The 16686-nt window shown below is 37.2% G+C and overlaps 1 protein-coding gene across 1 annotated transcript in view; it reads right to left on the bottom strand.

The window, feature by feature from the left end:
- Nucleotides 1–16686, bottom strand: part of CAMK4 (calcium/calmodulin dependent protein kinase IV) — a gene marked incomplete at its 3' end in the record, with an annotated part of 217656 nt that overhangs the window by 42083 nt on the left and 158887 nt on the right. The window contains exon 5 of the mRNA XM_082652366.1: nt 16406–16478. Within this exon, the coding sequence (XP_082508492.1) occupies nt 16406–16478 (73 nt within the window). The remainder of the gene's footprint in view (nt 1–16405; nt 16479–16686) is intronic.

Below are 16686 nucleotides of genomic sequence, written 5' to 3'. Positions count from 1 at the left end.
TAGGAAAAGAGCTGTGAAAACTGACACGTACCTGCTTAAGTAATTGAACTTCAAGGATAAAGAAGGGATTCATAGACCTCTAAGCAGAAAAAAGCAGATCATCTCTAAGAAGGGAAGTATCAAGTTGATGTCAGATTTTTGCAAGACAGCTTTCAGTGCCAGGAGATTACAGACGAATGGGTACAGACTGCTGAGGTTAGGACCAAGTGTCCCACAAATGTTACAAAATGTCCTGCAAATTTAAAGTGACCATAAAAGTCATGAAAGAACTTGGGGAATATATTGTTGCTATACCCTTCTGGGAACAGAAAAAACAAACAAACTCAAAGCAAAACAAATAAACAAAAAACCCTCAGCTACTTGAATAAATCCAGCTAATTAAGAAATAAAGAGAAAAAACTGTGGTAAAGGGCTGGTAATGGGCATCAAGTCCATTTAAAGGTAGAACCCAAACAAGTAAGATGCAGATTATAAATGATGTAAACCTTACCGGTATAAAACAGAGATATGACAAGAGAGAATTTGAAGGTGGACGTCAATGGAAGGAAGTGAATGTATATTAATTTCCTTATTTTTCCCAATGGAGAGAAAATATATAGTGCCTAAGTTTAATAAAATACAAAATAGAGGTTGAACGATATTGTTTAAAGTTATAAAAGGAACCACCAGAGAACTAAAAATATAAATGCACACACAAGTTCACTAAAATAACAAACAATAATAATATTTCCATGTAAGAGCTATCAAACAAACAAATGTGGATTAAACTAACAAAGACGGATCAATAGTAAGTGTGGGTTAAAGAGCTATTAAACTAAGAAAAGGACAAGAACAAAACAAAATGACCGCAAAAGTATTTTAAGAGTAATTACATGAGATTTTAAGTATATATAGAGAAAGAAAGAAAGAGAGGGAGAGAAAACATGATAGGACTTCGTAAGAAAGATATAAAAAATATAAAATCTTAGAACTGATGAAAAAAAACCTTACAAATTTGATCCCCTACGATAAAATTATGCAAGACAACATAAACAAAGCAAAACTAGGAGAAAACATTTACTCTACTATCCATCTGTCTATATGATATGGATTATACATAAAGATATATATAAGATTATACATATATGATCAAGATTAATATTTGAATATATAGAGAGCTCCTACATACCAAGAGAAAAACACATAAAAACACATATAAATCACCGAAAAACAGAGCAAAGAATAGAGAAAAGAATGTAATGATGAGGATTGGTCAGATGCACATGCTGTTAAAGAGGAAGATTCCAACTATTAGCAATATTGTAGATTGGTAAAGCCTTGAAATTTAGCCACATCCATGAAAGAATGTAAAATGAATATATTAATTGTCTAATAGAAGCCACTTCTTGGAATGTATCTTAAGGAAATATTTTCACTTGTGCATAATATGCCTCAAGGATATTTATTACTATATTATGTATAATTTTTAAAATTGGAAAAAAGTTTAATAACCATGTAGGAACTGGATAAATTACAGAGCTCACAGTATGAAAAACCACATAGCAACTAAAAGAATGAAAAAGATCCGTATGTATTAAAATATTGTAGACAGAATTATGGTCCCAAAGAAGACTCCATTCTCCAATTCTGGGACTGTGAACATGCCAGGTAACATGGCAAAGAGACTTTGCATATGTAGTTAGGATTACGAATTACTGTTGCCTTAAAATACAGAGATTATCCTGGATTATCCAGATGGGCCCAATGTAACTGTATGAGCCTTTAAAAGCAGAAGAGGAAGACAGAAGAGTCAGTGAAATAGATTCAAAGCATCAGAAGGATTTGATGTGCCATTGCAGGTGAGAAGATGGAGAAGGCCAAGTATCAAGGCAACTACAAGGAACTGAATTCCTCCAAGGAACTGAATTCCTCCAAGGAACTGAATGAGCTTGGAAGCGGATTTTTCTCCAGAGCCTCCAGAGAGAAGTGCAGCCCTCATGATGCCTTAATTTTGGAATTGTGAGAATCTAGTCATGCCATGCCTAACTTTTGACCTACAAAATTGTAAGATAATATATAGTGTTATTTTAAGTGTTCAAGTTTGTGGTAATTTGTGATGCAGCAATAGAAAACTAATACATAAATGGAAAAAATTTCCAAGGCATATTGTTAAGCAAAAAAATAAGTTAGAGAGAAACAAAAAAACAAATGTATGTAAGTATATTGCTTTTTTTTTTTTTGTGCCAAGATGCCACACATAGCCTCAGCCACATGCCATCATTCCTCCTTTTTGATCACTGATCTGTGTTTCAGCTTCTTTTCTAAGATATGGCAAATAGTTTTGAAAACCTCTGAAAATACTTGTTGTGGTTAATACTCTGAAGTAGCAGAATTGATTTCCTAACATATGAAAAAAAAAAAAAAAACCTCCAGGAGAGAATAATAGAAGAGGATGAGAACACAAATTAAGTGCTACACATTAAAAAACAAACCAAAATACTTGTCAGTGAATGAGTCTTTGAAAGGCCTGAAAACCAATGACATTCAAGTTTATCCTTGAATGTTGAACTTTGGATTCCTAATTTACTTTCCCATAGAATCCACATTTCGAGTTGATTAGAGCGGATACATTATGTTAGAAAACGAATGCATCACACCTTGATTGGTAAGAGTAGGTTGGTCTGGGTGTAATAGGCAGAATTCTATGAATGATCCCTATGTGAACTTAGCTCTTATATTAAATGCTCTCCCTTCTGAGTGTGGGTGGAATCTACGAATAGATAAGGCAGCACTCCTAGGATTATATTAATTTACATGACAATAAGGAGGTTATTCAGACAGGTTTAATAAAATCAAATGTACCCTTGAAAAGCAGAGTTTTCTCTGGCTGGCAGCAGAAAAGGAAGTCAGGGATTTGAAACAATTTAGCTTTGAAGTTGGAGGGAGGCATATGCCAAGGAATGAGGCAGTCCTTAGGAGCTGAAAGCAGTCCCTGGCTGACAAGCAGTGAGGGAACGGGGATGTTGGTCACACAACCACATGGATGTGAATTTGGCAAAGGAGCTTGGAAGCTCAATGAGTTTGGAAGCAGATTCTTTCCTAGAATTTCCAGATAATTACCCGGGACAACTAACAGCTTAGTTTCCACTTTGTGAGACACTAAGCAGAGAACCCAGTAGAGCCCCCTGGACTTAGACCTACAGATCTGAGAGATAATTAGTTGTTCTGAGTTGCTAAATTTGTGGTAATTTGTTAGAAATAGAAAATGAATACACTGGGTATTTTGCAGTTAGCAAATGGTAAACTAAAGAACATAAACTCTTGGCACACACGTGCCATGTGCTCTCTTATTGAGTGTATAGTGTTAGGGTCTAAATATATGCTCAATAAATAGTTTTAGTTGTTTGGTTAGGTGGTGAGTAAATGCATGAATGAATAAATGAATGAATAAATGAATGAAGCAATAAACAATCTTTGGTCAGTCAAGTCATCCAACAAATATTTATGGAATGCCCAATATACACCATGAACCATTCTGAGTGCAGGACATAGTAGAAAGAGGTTCAAAACACCCGGTAATTTATATTCTAGTTTCAAACAAGAGCTCAAAATTCTCTGGACTAGAGCTTCTCATGTTGGTGAAACAGAAGGTCATTGGAATGCTGTGAATGAAGGCCCATGGAAAGAGGATCATGAGGTCAGCAGAAGGCCTTTCCAGGCAGGACTCTGAGGGCCGTGCATAGAGGGTGGCTGTGATGGGGAGACACTGGAGGGTTAAGGGGGGAAATGGTGTGATATGATGTATGATTTTATCTTGAAAATCAAGATGGATCCTAAACATCCAAAGAAAGTCTTTTAAGTAACACAAAATAAATCTGAAGAAAATTGATCACTACAGAGATGCCAATGCAATAATCTCCAACTTGCAGGTCTGCTGTATCAAAATTAGAGCTGAAAGTTATACAGTGCACCCCCCGCCTCTTATTTGCAGGGGATACATTCCAATATTCCCAGCAGATGCCTGAAACCGTAAATAGTACTGAACCCTATATATACTCTGCTTTTACTATACATACGTATTTATGATAAAATTTAATGTACAAATTAGGCAAAGTAAGAGATTAATAACAATACCTAACAATAAAATAGGATAATTATAACAATATACTGTAATAAAAGTTATGTGAACGTGGTGTCTATCTCTCTCTCATATCTTTTTTTTTTTTTTTTTGGTGTGTAGAAACTCTATTCTGTTTCTTTAATCACTTCACCTCTCTCAAAATATCTTGTTGTAAAAATTTAATGCCTTTTCCATCTTAAGCATTTATCATGCACTGCGGCCATAACTTCTGCAGTTTCAGGGGTTACAGCAAAACTAGCATGGATTTCTTTTTCCTTCTTCACAATTTCATGCATAGAAGATTCATTCTTACCATAGATCTTAGTAGATCTTACTAACCTCAGCACATGATTTTTTTTCCTTTCTTATTAACCCAAGAACTTTGAACTTTTCACTTAAAGGAGGCACTTTTTGGCTCTCTTTGGCATATCCGAATTGCCAGTAACACTACTCTTGTGCTTTAAAGGGGGCCATCACTAAGTAAAATAAGGGTTACCTGAATACAAGCACACAATACTGTGACAGTCGATCTGATAACCTAGATGGCAACTAAATGACTAGTGGGATATGCTAGACAAAGGGATGATTCATATCAGGTGCGGGATGGAGCCAGACGGTGCAAGATTTCATCACGTTACTCAGAATGGCATGCAATTTAAAACTATAAATTGTTTATTCCTGGAATTTTCCACTTAATATTATTGGACCATGGTTGACTGCGGGTAACTGAAACTAAGGAAGGCAAAACCTCAGATAAGGGGGACTACTGTACTTTCCGTTCAACATATACTGCGACATAAAGAAAACAAAGGACAGTTAAATGTGAATCTTCCTTGTCTACATTCCAAATTATGTATATATACTATTCATTTTCTTGGTGGTCATCATTTGCCACTAAAATCATGCAACTTATACATATCTTTAAAAACACGTGGAACATTCTATTAATAAAATCTGAGTTTTGACTATTTTTATGTGTCCTGAGCACAGATAAGTATTGATAGTTATCTATTTAATCCACCAACTGTTTATAACATAATAGGGAGAGCCATGACATTCCAGCAAAATTTTATGGATTGATGAAATGTAGGGAACCATTTCCTCGAAAAAAATAAGCAGAGCAGGCTCTGTAAACTTTAAGCAAAATAAATAATTGGGAGGAAACACTGAGGTCAGAAATCACAGAAGATTAATATTAAATATATGGCATGTAAAATGCATTAGAATTATTTCACACTACTTTCATGAGCCAAAAATAAAGAGGATATTGCAAAGGGGCCTTAAATTACATTTATAAAAGGCAGAAAGATAAACTGGAACACTGGAATGAGAAAGGGTATTCTTGTCCTAGGTCAAGAGAACATTTTGAAACCTCTGGTGGTTACCGAAATTTTTCTTTAAAGTAGGCAAAAAAGTTAGTAAGAATTGTTAGTATGTCCAACACTGCATATATTGCAATGGTGGTTCCATTTCTTTAGATCTTTGGATGGTGATGATTCTCTGGAATTTACAAAATAAAGATAGGAAGGGAGAGAAGGAAGGAGGAAGGGAGAGAGGTTGAAAGTAAGAGAGAGGGGGAGAGACAGAGAGACAGAGACAAAGAGACAGAGAGAGAAGGTGAAAATAGACACATTAAGGGGACAGTTGCGCTTAGATGCATTGGAAACTGTGTGAAAGAATTTTTTCTTTTTTGTAGTTGCAATGTATTGGCCTCCTATGGCATTCAGTGTACTGTATTGAGGTTAGTGGTATGGACTGAATGTTTATGTCCCCCCAGAATTCATATGTTGAAGCCCTAATCCCCAGTGTGATGGTATTTGGAGGTGAAACCTTTTGAAGTAAGTAGATTTAGATGAAGTTTTGAGGATGGAGACCTCGTGATGGGATTAGTGCCCTTATAAGAAGATGAAGAGACCAGAGCTTGCTCTCTCTCCCTTGTGAGGACACGGCAAGACGACTGTAGTCTAAAACCTAGGATAGAGCCCTCACTAAGAATCTGACCATGCTGGCATTCTGTTCTGGGACTTTTAACTTCTGGAACTGTGGGAAACAAATGTTTTTTCTTTAAGCCACCCAATCTGTGGTATTCTGTTATAGCAGCCTGAACAGGTTAATATAGCCAGTGATGCTAAACACCTACAAAGAACTGCCCTGCCCAAATGAAACTAGTGTTCCTGTTGTTTCCATTGAGAAACTCTGAATCTTACCCAAAGTGAGTAAGATGGATTTTTTGTGAGCACTCCTTATTCAGGAGCTACACACTTGAGATGGGACCAAAGACAGTGACTAAAACAAGAAAACCAAGTTAACCTTCTGTTTCCATGACTGGTGCAATCTACAGCTATGACCTAGGCCTCTACCTGTATGTTAATTTGACGTCTTCACTGAGTTCTATATTTCTCATTTATGAGGCAGGCAAAATACTTTGTAAAACTTTTGCAGAATTTGTTCTTGAATTATTTAATAATATTAAAATCAAAAGTCCATGTTCAAGGAATGAAGTTAACAGAGTATTATTATAATGTTGCCTGAAAGCTCTTCTTCTGACCCAGAAATAAAAAAATATTTACCTGACTCTTTCAGAGGATTCATTTTTCCACACTACTTCTGAATTAACCATTCCCAAAATAAAAATTCATTTTTTATGTGTTAAAGACATCATAAGTAGAAGATTCACATTCATCCTTATAATACAAAATAGGACTTCATTTCCTCAAGGCAGAGAGTACTTCAGTTATGGGGCAGACAACTGTTACCCAACAGCAAGGATATAAATTTCATGGTCCCATCCCCATGCTCCAATAAATAATCAATGAAAAAACAACATAGAAATAGTTAGCTAGAATCTAACCTTAGTTACTCCACCATCCTTGGAGAGAAGCACACATACAAAGAAAGGATCATTGTTCACCTTCAAGCCACAATACTTTGATATTTCCCACATGATAATTCTTTCCTAAAAGGGGATCATTTTCAAAGGAATCTTTTTAGCTTGAGTCATTCCCTTGCAGTCCATAGGTAGAGATTGTCACACATAAACTATATTGACGTAAAGAAGAGACTGTCCTCCTAGAGCGCCCATTGTGGGTGGTAGAATTCTTTGCTCAGCTTTTTCTGAATTTTAGCTTTTCAGAGCATTCAGGGTTAGAGGAACAGAATACATAGATGTGAAATACTGTATCACAGGAACAGAAAATAGGCCAAATTGCCAATTAGAGTAAGGTTTGTTTAAAATAGAAAAGGTATCATGATAATATGATAATATCCTTCCTCTCATGGTTGATACACACCTGCTTGGAATAAGCATTTTTAAATGTAATTAAAACTTATTACTTTACTTAAAACCATATTCCCTTATAGCTTGAATTCCCATCTTTTTTCTTTTTCTTTATTCACATTAAGTCTTTGTAGGTCATCTATAGAAACAGAAAAAATGTGTGCCTTTCCTGACCTCATAAGGAAACTGCGGGTAGATCTCTTACTACATTTTGTTTCCTTTTTTGTGACTTTTTTTTTTTTTTAATACTGCCGCTGCTAACTAGAAAAAATTTTCCTACCCTTACTTGAGGTCATCCAATTCTCCTGCTCCAAAGTCAAGGATTCTGTGAATCTCATTCCTTTAGCAACTGAAGCCTGACAGAACAGCTGTGAATGAACCTCTAAAGACTGTAATGCAAGGACATCAAGTAAGAATCAGGTCATATCTACACAGTAACCTCATGTGCATGACATTTCAATGGGCTTTTGGAATAGTGAAGATATTCACCTCAATCCCAAGGTGTTTCCTTCAAAGAAAGATAAACTTAGATGTTATTTTTTACCCTCTTTTTCTTGTTAAATCTTTCCAGGCAGGGACTGTGTCTCATGTTTACTTTCTGTAGCTCTCAGGACCTACAGTGCATGTTGTGTGTAGGGAATATGGTCATCCTGGGCTAGAGGCTTTGGTTGGTCTCTTAAAATGTTTGTTATTTTTTGCTGTTGTTTTTTTCATCATTTGTTCTCAGCTAGAGGAGAGGCAAAAGAGAGTATAAAAGGAAAAAAAAATGTAGGTGAAGGAAATAGGAATTGAAGAAAAAGTTCATTAGAGGAACTGTGTAACTGTATGGAAGAGAATGGAGTAAAGCCTCAGAGAGCAAGTGGGCAGAGAAGTGAGGAGAAGAGACTGCACTGTAATGTTAATAAAGGTGAGGAAGTTTGATGAGAATTTCTTATCAATCCTCTAAGTCCTCTTCTATGCATGTTCCCCACTCTAGTTTATTTCTCATAATCTCTAAGTCTTCACATATGTAACATTCATAAATATTGGCAGTGAAGACCCAAGGGGAATCCTGGGCTTAGCTGTTAGCATATTTCATTCATAGAATCACAAACCATGTCCTTTTAGATGCTCTTCATCTCTTGACTGGACATTTTCATAACCTCTTAACTGGCTGCCCTGCTTTTGGACTTCATGCTCCCATGAAGGATGATGGTCCTGCAGCAGAAGTCTTTCACAGTCTCCTCACCTACAGAAACATGGGAACTTCTTTCACGTAAGCCTCTCTGGACAAGATCCATACCTCTCGCTCAAACCCCAGTTCTCACCAAGTGTACTTTACTTTCTAGCAATATCCAAAGACCAGAAGTTCATGCCTTTGCATCTTTGGTCTATTATGTTCTATAAAAATTTGTGGGAGAAAAGGAGTATTCCTGGTATTCCCTTTTTTTCATACTGGCTGACTACTAAACAGCAATTTTTCTTTTAAAACCCAACACAGACATAACATCCTCTGGCAAGATTTTTCTGACTCAGTTTCATTCTAGATGTTTTGAATAGGTTTCACCCTCCCTGATGTCTTTGAAGTTGCAAAACGCATCAATTGGTGCACATATGTCATCTTACAGCTGTGTGCTTATGTGTCTATCTGCTCTATAAACTAATGAACTTCTTAATCTCTGTATCCAAGATTTTGGCACATACCAGAGAATCAGCTAATGGTTGAACTGAATTACCGACATCATTTACAGAAAGAACAAGTCATTTAGAATGTAACAATTAACATGATATTTTGTATATAGTACTTGGAAAATTCCTAGATATTTACTCTAGAATTTATTGTGATTCCCTGGACTCAAAAGAGAGAAGGCCACTTAGAATTTGATAAACTTTTGATATCATTGTCAATAATGATGTACAGAAACATTTAATGAGAAAGGAACCTCCTTCCCAGGCATTATTTTTAGATCTCCAGGTTCCTAATATTGAGATATAATTTTCAGAATGTAGATTTTTTTTTGCTCCAAATTTTTTTGATAAAATATCTATGCTATGCCTAAGCCACTGATCTATTTTATTCTATGTTTATAAATAAAAAAATTAGAACATTAACAGAACTATTTGTTATTTCTTCTCTGGTGAATGTAATCTCTCAATTCTTAGTAAGAATATATAACCACTTCTACTTTTTACTGGTAAAATTATCATTATAGTGTTTTAATGCCTGAGCCTTGCATTAAAATCCACCCTCCAGAGATCAACGTTCAAATGGAAGTAACAAGAGACAAAATCTCCCCAGAAAAAAATGTAAATACCACAGGAACCGACAAACTTAAACAACAACCCCCCCCCCCATTTTCTTTCTTAGTCTCTCATTGCTTAATTAAGTCCTCAGAAGAATCTTTCTATTGACAATAAGTGGACCCAAGCGAGAAAAATATTCACAAAAACAAAGAACAAGTGTCAGAAGCAAGCTTATTGTTAATGACCTTAAACCTCAGTGTCCCTTCAAATCATATTTAATCCTCATTTATCAGTATGTGGATGTGTGTTTTACGTTCAGTGAAATTCAGTTTTTAGAAATGTGAGGGACCAGAATCTTTTTATCTAGGAGTATGTCCTTCATGTTATGTTTAGATAGATGGAAAACTATACAATTTGCTCTGACCACAGAACCATTATTAGTATATACTCAAAAGTTTATTTAATAAGTTCAGTATCTTTTTGCTTTAAGTAACAAGATATACAATTTAAAGTGGCAGAAATTTTGAGAAGCTCATTATCATCTATGAGATATCAAGCAGGAGAATTCCAATGATGTCTACTTTTTTCTCTGCCTTCTTCAACACTGTTATGTTTCTCTTCATAATTATAAGACAGCAAAAGCAGTTCCCAGCTTCATACACAGACTCCAATATGACAGTGAAAAAGAGAAAAGACCTTTCCTCCCCTGGTTCTCCTTTTATTAAAGAGAAACTTTTCTAATAACTCACAAGCAGACTGCCCATCAAAACTCATTGGTGAGGATCAGGTCATATGCCCTTGACTAGCTGCAAGGGAGGGTGGGAGAAGAAGTTTTAGCCTTTTCCATCTTTATAAAAGTAGATTGGTTCTGTCAACAGGAATAAGAGGTCAGGTGGAAGAAGGCTTAAACATGTCAAATAATGTAAAGCTGAATGACATATATACTGCCCATTAAACCTATAAATGTTATCAAGCATAGTACTTGGTAGTAAATATAGATAGTAATTTCTTTAAAATAAATTTATTTATTTTTGCCTGCGTTGGGTCTTCGTTGCTGCGCGCAGGCTTTCTCTAGTTGCGGCGAGCGGGGACTACTTTTCCACTGCGGTGCGCAGGCTTCTCATTGAGGTGGCTTCTCTTGTTGCGGAGCTCGGGCTCTAGGCGCGGGGACTTCAGTAGCTGTGGCAGACAGGCTCAGTAGTTGTGGCGCACGGGCTTAGTTGCTCCGCGGCATGTGGGATCTTCCCGGGCCAGGGCTCGAACCCGTGTCCCCTGCATTGGCAGGCGGATTCTTAACCACTGCGCCACCAGGGAAGTCCCTAGATGGTATTTTGTTTTTGTTTTTGCTTTTTTCTGGTACGTGGGCCTCTCACTGCTGTGGCCTCTCCTGTGGCGGAGCACAGGCTCCGGACGCGCAGGCTCAGCGGCCACGGCTCGCGGGCCCAGCCGCTCCGCGGCATTCGGGATTCTCCCGAACCAGGGCACGAACCCATGTCCCCTGCATCGGCAGGCGGACCCTCAACCACTGCGCCACCAGGGAAGCCCGATGGTAATTTTTTTAATGCTGCTGCACTTGTTTTGAATTCATTGACCTCTAGAACCATTTCACACACATTAGTAAAGACTATGAAGACTTTAAAGAATCTATGAATAGAAACAGAAATTTTGAGAATTGATTTTTGTTTTCAAATAACTTCCGGTACCATTTACTAAGCTATTGTCTCTCAACTTTATATCTGCCCTTCTATAGTCCACTTTGTGAAGTGGGGACTTGAGTTACAAGTGACACTTTTCCTCTGCTGGCTTCCTGTTTGGCTCTGCCATTAGAGGGCACTAGGAAGAGAGTGGAAGCCTTGAAGCTGATGAAGGGACTTGCTCCCTTTCTGAGTCTGTCTTTCTGCTTGTTCTTCCCATGTACCTTTGAAACACTTTTTAACCCCGCAGTGGCAGATCATTCCGATAGCAGTTGCTAATTCCAGTTTGTAGTTTTCCAGTGCTCACAGAACCAATCCCAGAGTCCCTCTTCAGTAACACCAGCACTAGCTGGCCAGAACATCGTTCTCAAAGGTCTGAGTGCCCGCTGCATGGGCAATGCCTCTGATGTCAGAAAAGAGACACCAGCCTAGCCAAGCAGTGAACTTTCACACAGGTCTATAGAGCACCTCCTTTAAACTTCTAAATTTTAATAATCTCAACTTCTTTACTTGGTTTCTCCAGTCCAAGAGGAGGCTGCTTCTCGAAGCTGCTCCCTCTGCAATACATTAGCTTAGTGTTCCCCTTTTGCCTTTCCAGTTCTTCACTATCTAGTCATTAGTTCTTTATCGATTGATTCTCTAATAGGCTAAATTTGTTCTTTTTTTAGGGGAGATTACAGGTTTTAAAAAATTTACCAAAAGGAGCTTCGACTATTTCTGCATCCTTATAATCATGTCCATCTCCTGTTTTTCTTTGCTGTTCAGATACCATATTTTTTTCCATAACCTTAAAGGGTGAGATGCTTTTGTCTGCAACTCTTCACGCCCATCACCATAATATTTAAAACGATTTGAACAAAAAAAATCTCTGTGTTGGGATAGCAAACATATTTAATATTTTTTCAACCATTTCCTTTTATTTTATTAAGTTCAGTGTATACTCCTATATTACAAGTTTCTCCAGGCTCCAAATTCATGGCTTTGAAATTAATACATTCCCAAGAGAACTGTGGTTAGCAAAAGAGGGGAGGCAGCATTAGGGGTGGAAAAAAGAGAAGGACAGTAATTTTTTTGAAAACAGAGGGACAGTAGGATAGCAATGATAACAAGGAAAGAACTAGAGGTGGTGGCAATAGTGAGCTGCCAGAGGAGATGAAACAGTCCCTGGTTATCTCTACAAGTAAATGGAAAAGGAGGGCTTTAAGGTTTGGCCTTGTGGTTTATGACACATGACACGATGACCCTTCCTGAATGTCCAGACTGACTGGACCGTTTAACTTGGGACAACCTTGAATTCATTTCAGGAAGATAGACTACTCAAGAAGGCTTAAAGATCTGCACTTAAAGACTAACTGAATGAATTCAAACGCAAAGCGGGAAACATCTTTCATATTCATTTTAAAAGCTTTCAAAAATGCTATTTAAAGCTAAAATGCAGAAGGAGTAAGATTACAGTCAGACAAATAGTGTGAAATATTTGGGGCAAGAATTGGGATGAAGTGAGGAGGAAGAGAAGGATTAAAAGATTTGTTGCCTAAGGGGTGTCATTATGCCTGTGACATATTTCCCAAGAAATTTTTAATCTTGAAGTTTTCTACTTCTGTGCTTTCAAAAACCAGCCTAGATACAGTCTTAAAAGTGTGTGATTCAGGGGAAATGTGAGATATATCACTGATTACTTTGAGTTCCCAACTGTCTTATTTTTATAGCTATCTATAGCCATGTAGCTGACAATAAACTATATAATAAATGTCAGCTACTTCTCACAAGTTTTAAATTGTTTGCTTTCTACCTGTGAAACACTGAGGGAAATTAATTTTTTTCTCTAAGTTAACCCTTAGGGGCAGCAATCAGAGAAACTCTGATTTTTATAAAACTTCTTTCAAAGAATGTTTGACTTGAATGCGGTAACCTGCTTCCTAAACTGGAGCTTTGTAGAGCTTTATGAGTAGGTAAAATAACACAGTTTTTGTTTTAAATTTAAGATTAGCAGTAGACTAACCAATCCACCTTTGCAGACAAACAGAGTTCTAGGAACTCTAGTCCCTGTGTTCTATGTGGAGCACCTCCATCTCCATCACTATTTGTGGCTCTTTTATCCCTCAATTGATGTAACTCCAACAGGGGGAAAATCCTGATGCTGAAAGCATCCATTTCTCATTCACTGAATGAGAATTCTCCCAGTCAGCCACCCGAGGTATCACTAAATTGAAGCATGCCCACTGTGATAAGCCTAAAGAGTCAAGAGCTGACCTAAATGGATGGAGGCAACCAGAAAAAGCATATTGAAGAAGGTAAGTTTTGAATGAAAGGAAAAGAATTAAATGATAGTAAGGGAGTAGAAAAGAATCTTATGAATGGAAGCAAATTACATAGTTTTGTTTCATATGAATTGAGTAGAAAAATGATTATAAGAATGTTTCAGTAAATGTGACATCATCTAGAAAGACAAAATATAGAATAGTGGTTATTTCTGACTATTTTGATAAATTTTCATTTATTTATTCGGCAAATATTTTTGAGCACCTACCATTGTCATTTGTCTTTTATTTTAGTACTCAGCTGTGGAGTGTATATGTATATATAGATTTATAAGATGTAATACATCTTTAAATGAATATTCTGAGTCTTAAGTTGCTTATCCTCTTTCCCTCTTTTTTGTAGATTGCTATGATTTCCATACCTTATCTCATTTAGTCTTTTCCACAACCCTGTTAGGTTGAATGTTATGCCTATTTTACATGCGGAAACTGAGGCTCAGAGGTATTTAGTGATAGACCCAAGCTCGCACATCTAGAAACGGAACCCAGCTCTGTTTGACTCCCAAAGTGCTCTTTTTTTTTTAAATTAATTAATTTATTTTTGGCTCTGTTGGGTCTTCCTTTCTGTGTGAGGGCTTTCTCTAGTTGTGGCGAGCTGGGGCCACTCTTCATCACGGTGCGCGGGCCTCTCTCTCTGGATGCGGAGCACAGGCTCCAGACGCGCAGGCTCAGTAGTTGTGGCTCACGGGCCCAGCTGCTCCGCGGCATGTGGGATCTTCCCAGACCAGGGCTCGAACCCATGTCCCCTGCATTGGCAGGCAGATTCTCAACCACTGCGCCATCAGGGAAGCCCCCAAAGTACTCTTAACTGCTATACCAGCTGCCTGCCTGATTTGAGGAAAGTGATAGTGGGCAACTGCCAGCAAGTTTACTTGAATAGATAATCTATGGAACACAGTAGTGAAAAAAGAAGATTTAAAATGAGTATTTAAGTAAGCCATAAAACTACCATTACTGAACTCAAAAGGGACAAAATGAAAACAGTGACTGCAAAGGAGGATTGATAGACATATACAGATGTATATTTAGAGATAGGAATTGGAAGCAACCAGAAGTGTTTTTTAAAGTCATGCTAGAAATAGTCATAGCATGACATAGGGAGCAGGACTATGTTCATGGATACTTGAAGAGAGATTCAACTGAAGTTGGGAAGGTGGATGTGAGGAGAGAAGGTGATGGAAAAGTTAAAAACGATCCCCAATTTGGCAAGCTTAGGAAGCCAAGATGGTAAATATATTTTATCTGATAAAAAATCTGGAATGGAGTGGTTATTTTAGGTGTGGTGAAAGATGAATTTGATATTCAAAATTCATATAATCAGGAACTGCATTGTGTATTTAAAGTAAAATTCCATGGCATCTTCTCCAGCTTTTATCCACCCCAAATTCAAACTTTTTTTTTTTTTTGGCCTCTCACCGCTATGGCCTCTCCCGCTGTGGAGCACAGGCTCCAGATGCGCAGGCCCAGCGGCCACAGCTCACGGGCCTAGCCGCTCCGTGGCATGTGGGACCCTCCCAGACCGGGGCACGAACCCACGTCCCCTGCATCGGCAGGCGGACTCCAAACCACTGTGCCACCAGGGAAGCCCTTGCGCCACCAGGGAAGCCCTCAAACTTTTAATCCCCCACCACAGCAAAAAGATCAAAACGCTTTATAGGAAAAAATAATTTGGAAAGTCTGGGTTATAAAGCCATACGAACTTGGCATTGATATCTCAATAATGGATTTTGTTAGATCACAGATCTATTTCTAGCAGCCCTATGCAAAGATTGTGAAGACTGGATTTTTTTTTTTCCACCCACAATTGGTACATAAGCTTGTTAGGTATCAAGAGTCCTCCCTCCCTCCCTCCTTCCTTCCTTCCTTCCTTCCTCCTTCCCTCCTTCTTGTTTTGGTTGTAGGTAAAATTCACAGGACATGTACTTGTGTCACTGTGGCTCCTCAAGATATTGACTAATGATTTTAGTTATATAACTGACTCTGATTAATAGAATATATATTAATTCTGGGTATATTTTATAGATTTGTCTCTTTAACTGATCCTAATAAATATGTCCCTTTGGGCCCCATCCTGTTTATTCAGAGAATAATTTGTTCTGGATTTATAGTCAATAAATAAATCACCAAAGTGTCCCAGGACATACTAGACACCACTAATCTATAGGAAGATTTGCACCAGTCGAGTCTGTTTTATTCAGGCAAATATTTCCTTATTAATTCAATACAAACCAACTTCTCAAAATTATATATATATATTTTTTGGTAAATGTGTGTCCATGTTTCCATCATTAACTTACAAAACTTTATTCCAGTTTAAAATGTTAACATACTTCTCCCTTTAAAAAAAATAAAATTGTCAGAATTTTTCTCCTAATTTACTCATTTCTTCTCTTGAAAGAAAAATTAATAATCTCTATGCTCTAAGGTCTATATTTATCTCCTTGAACATTTTTCCACTTCCTTACCAAACAAGAAAAACAATAAAGAGATAAACTAAAGAAATGGAAAGAGAGAGAAAAGAACAACTATAGGCACCAAAGTCTGATCTGATTCATAATAATAGAACGGAAATGATTTTCACAAACTTATGGCATTACATATGAGGACTGCATCTTTCAGAGTTTGAGTTATCAATAGAAAATATAAATTTGTTCAACATTTTCTAGTAAATATTTCATACTGTTTTTCTGTAAATTTTACGGCTTGTCACAGATATACACTTCCTAAATGATGATTCTGTAAAAGGAAGACATTACCCAGAGTTACACTATTGCTGTCACTTCATACTTACAGCAACTGCCTCCAGGATTTGTTTGACAGCATCTGCAGCATCTCGTTCACTATAATATCCCTTTTCCACAATCCTAAAAAAAAAACCATGAAATCCTTCTCAGACACATGCATCCAGTTGAGTAGATGTTAAAAGAAGTTAAATTAACGTTAAAGAAGATTTATCTAAACAATTGCAGCAGGCTACCATGACACGAGGGGAAAGATTTCCATAAGTTGGCACTCTAGAAGTCTTTAGGTTTATTTTGCCTAGGCTTGAAGTTTCCATCCTATTGAGGACAA

This window comes from Grampus griseus (assembly GCF_964374135.1).
Source record: "Grampus griseus genome assembly, chromosome: 3".
Classification (NCBI taxonomy): Eukaryota; Metazoa; Chordata; class Mammalia; order Artiodactyla; family Delphinidae; genus Grampus; species Grampus griseus.
The sequence above is the reverse complement of the archived record's forward strand: the minus strand, read 5'-3'. Positions and strand labels throughout refer to the sequence as shown.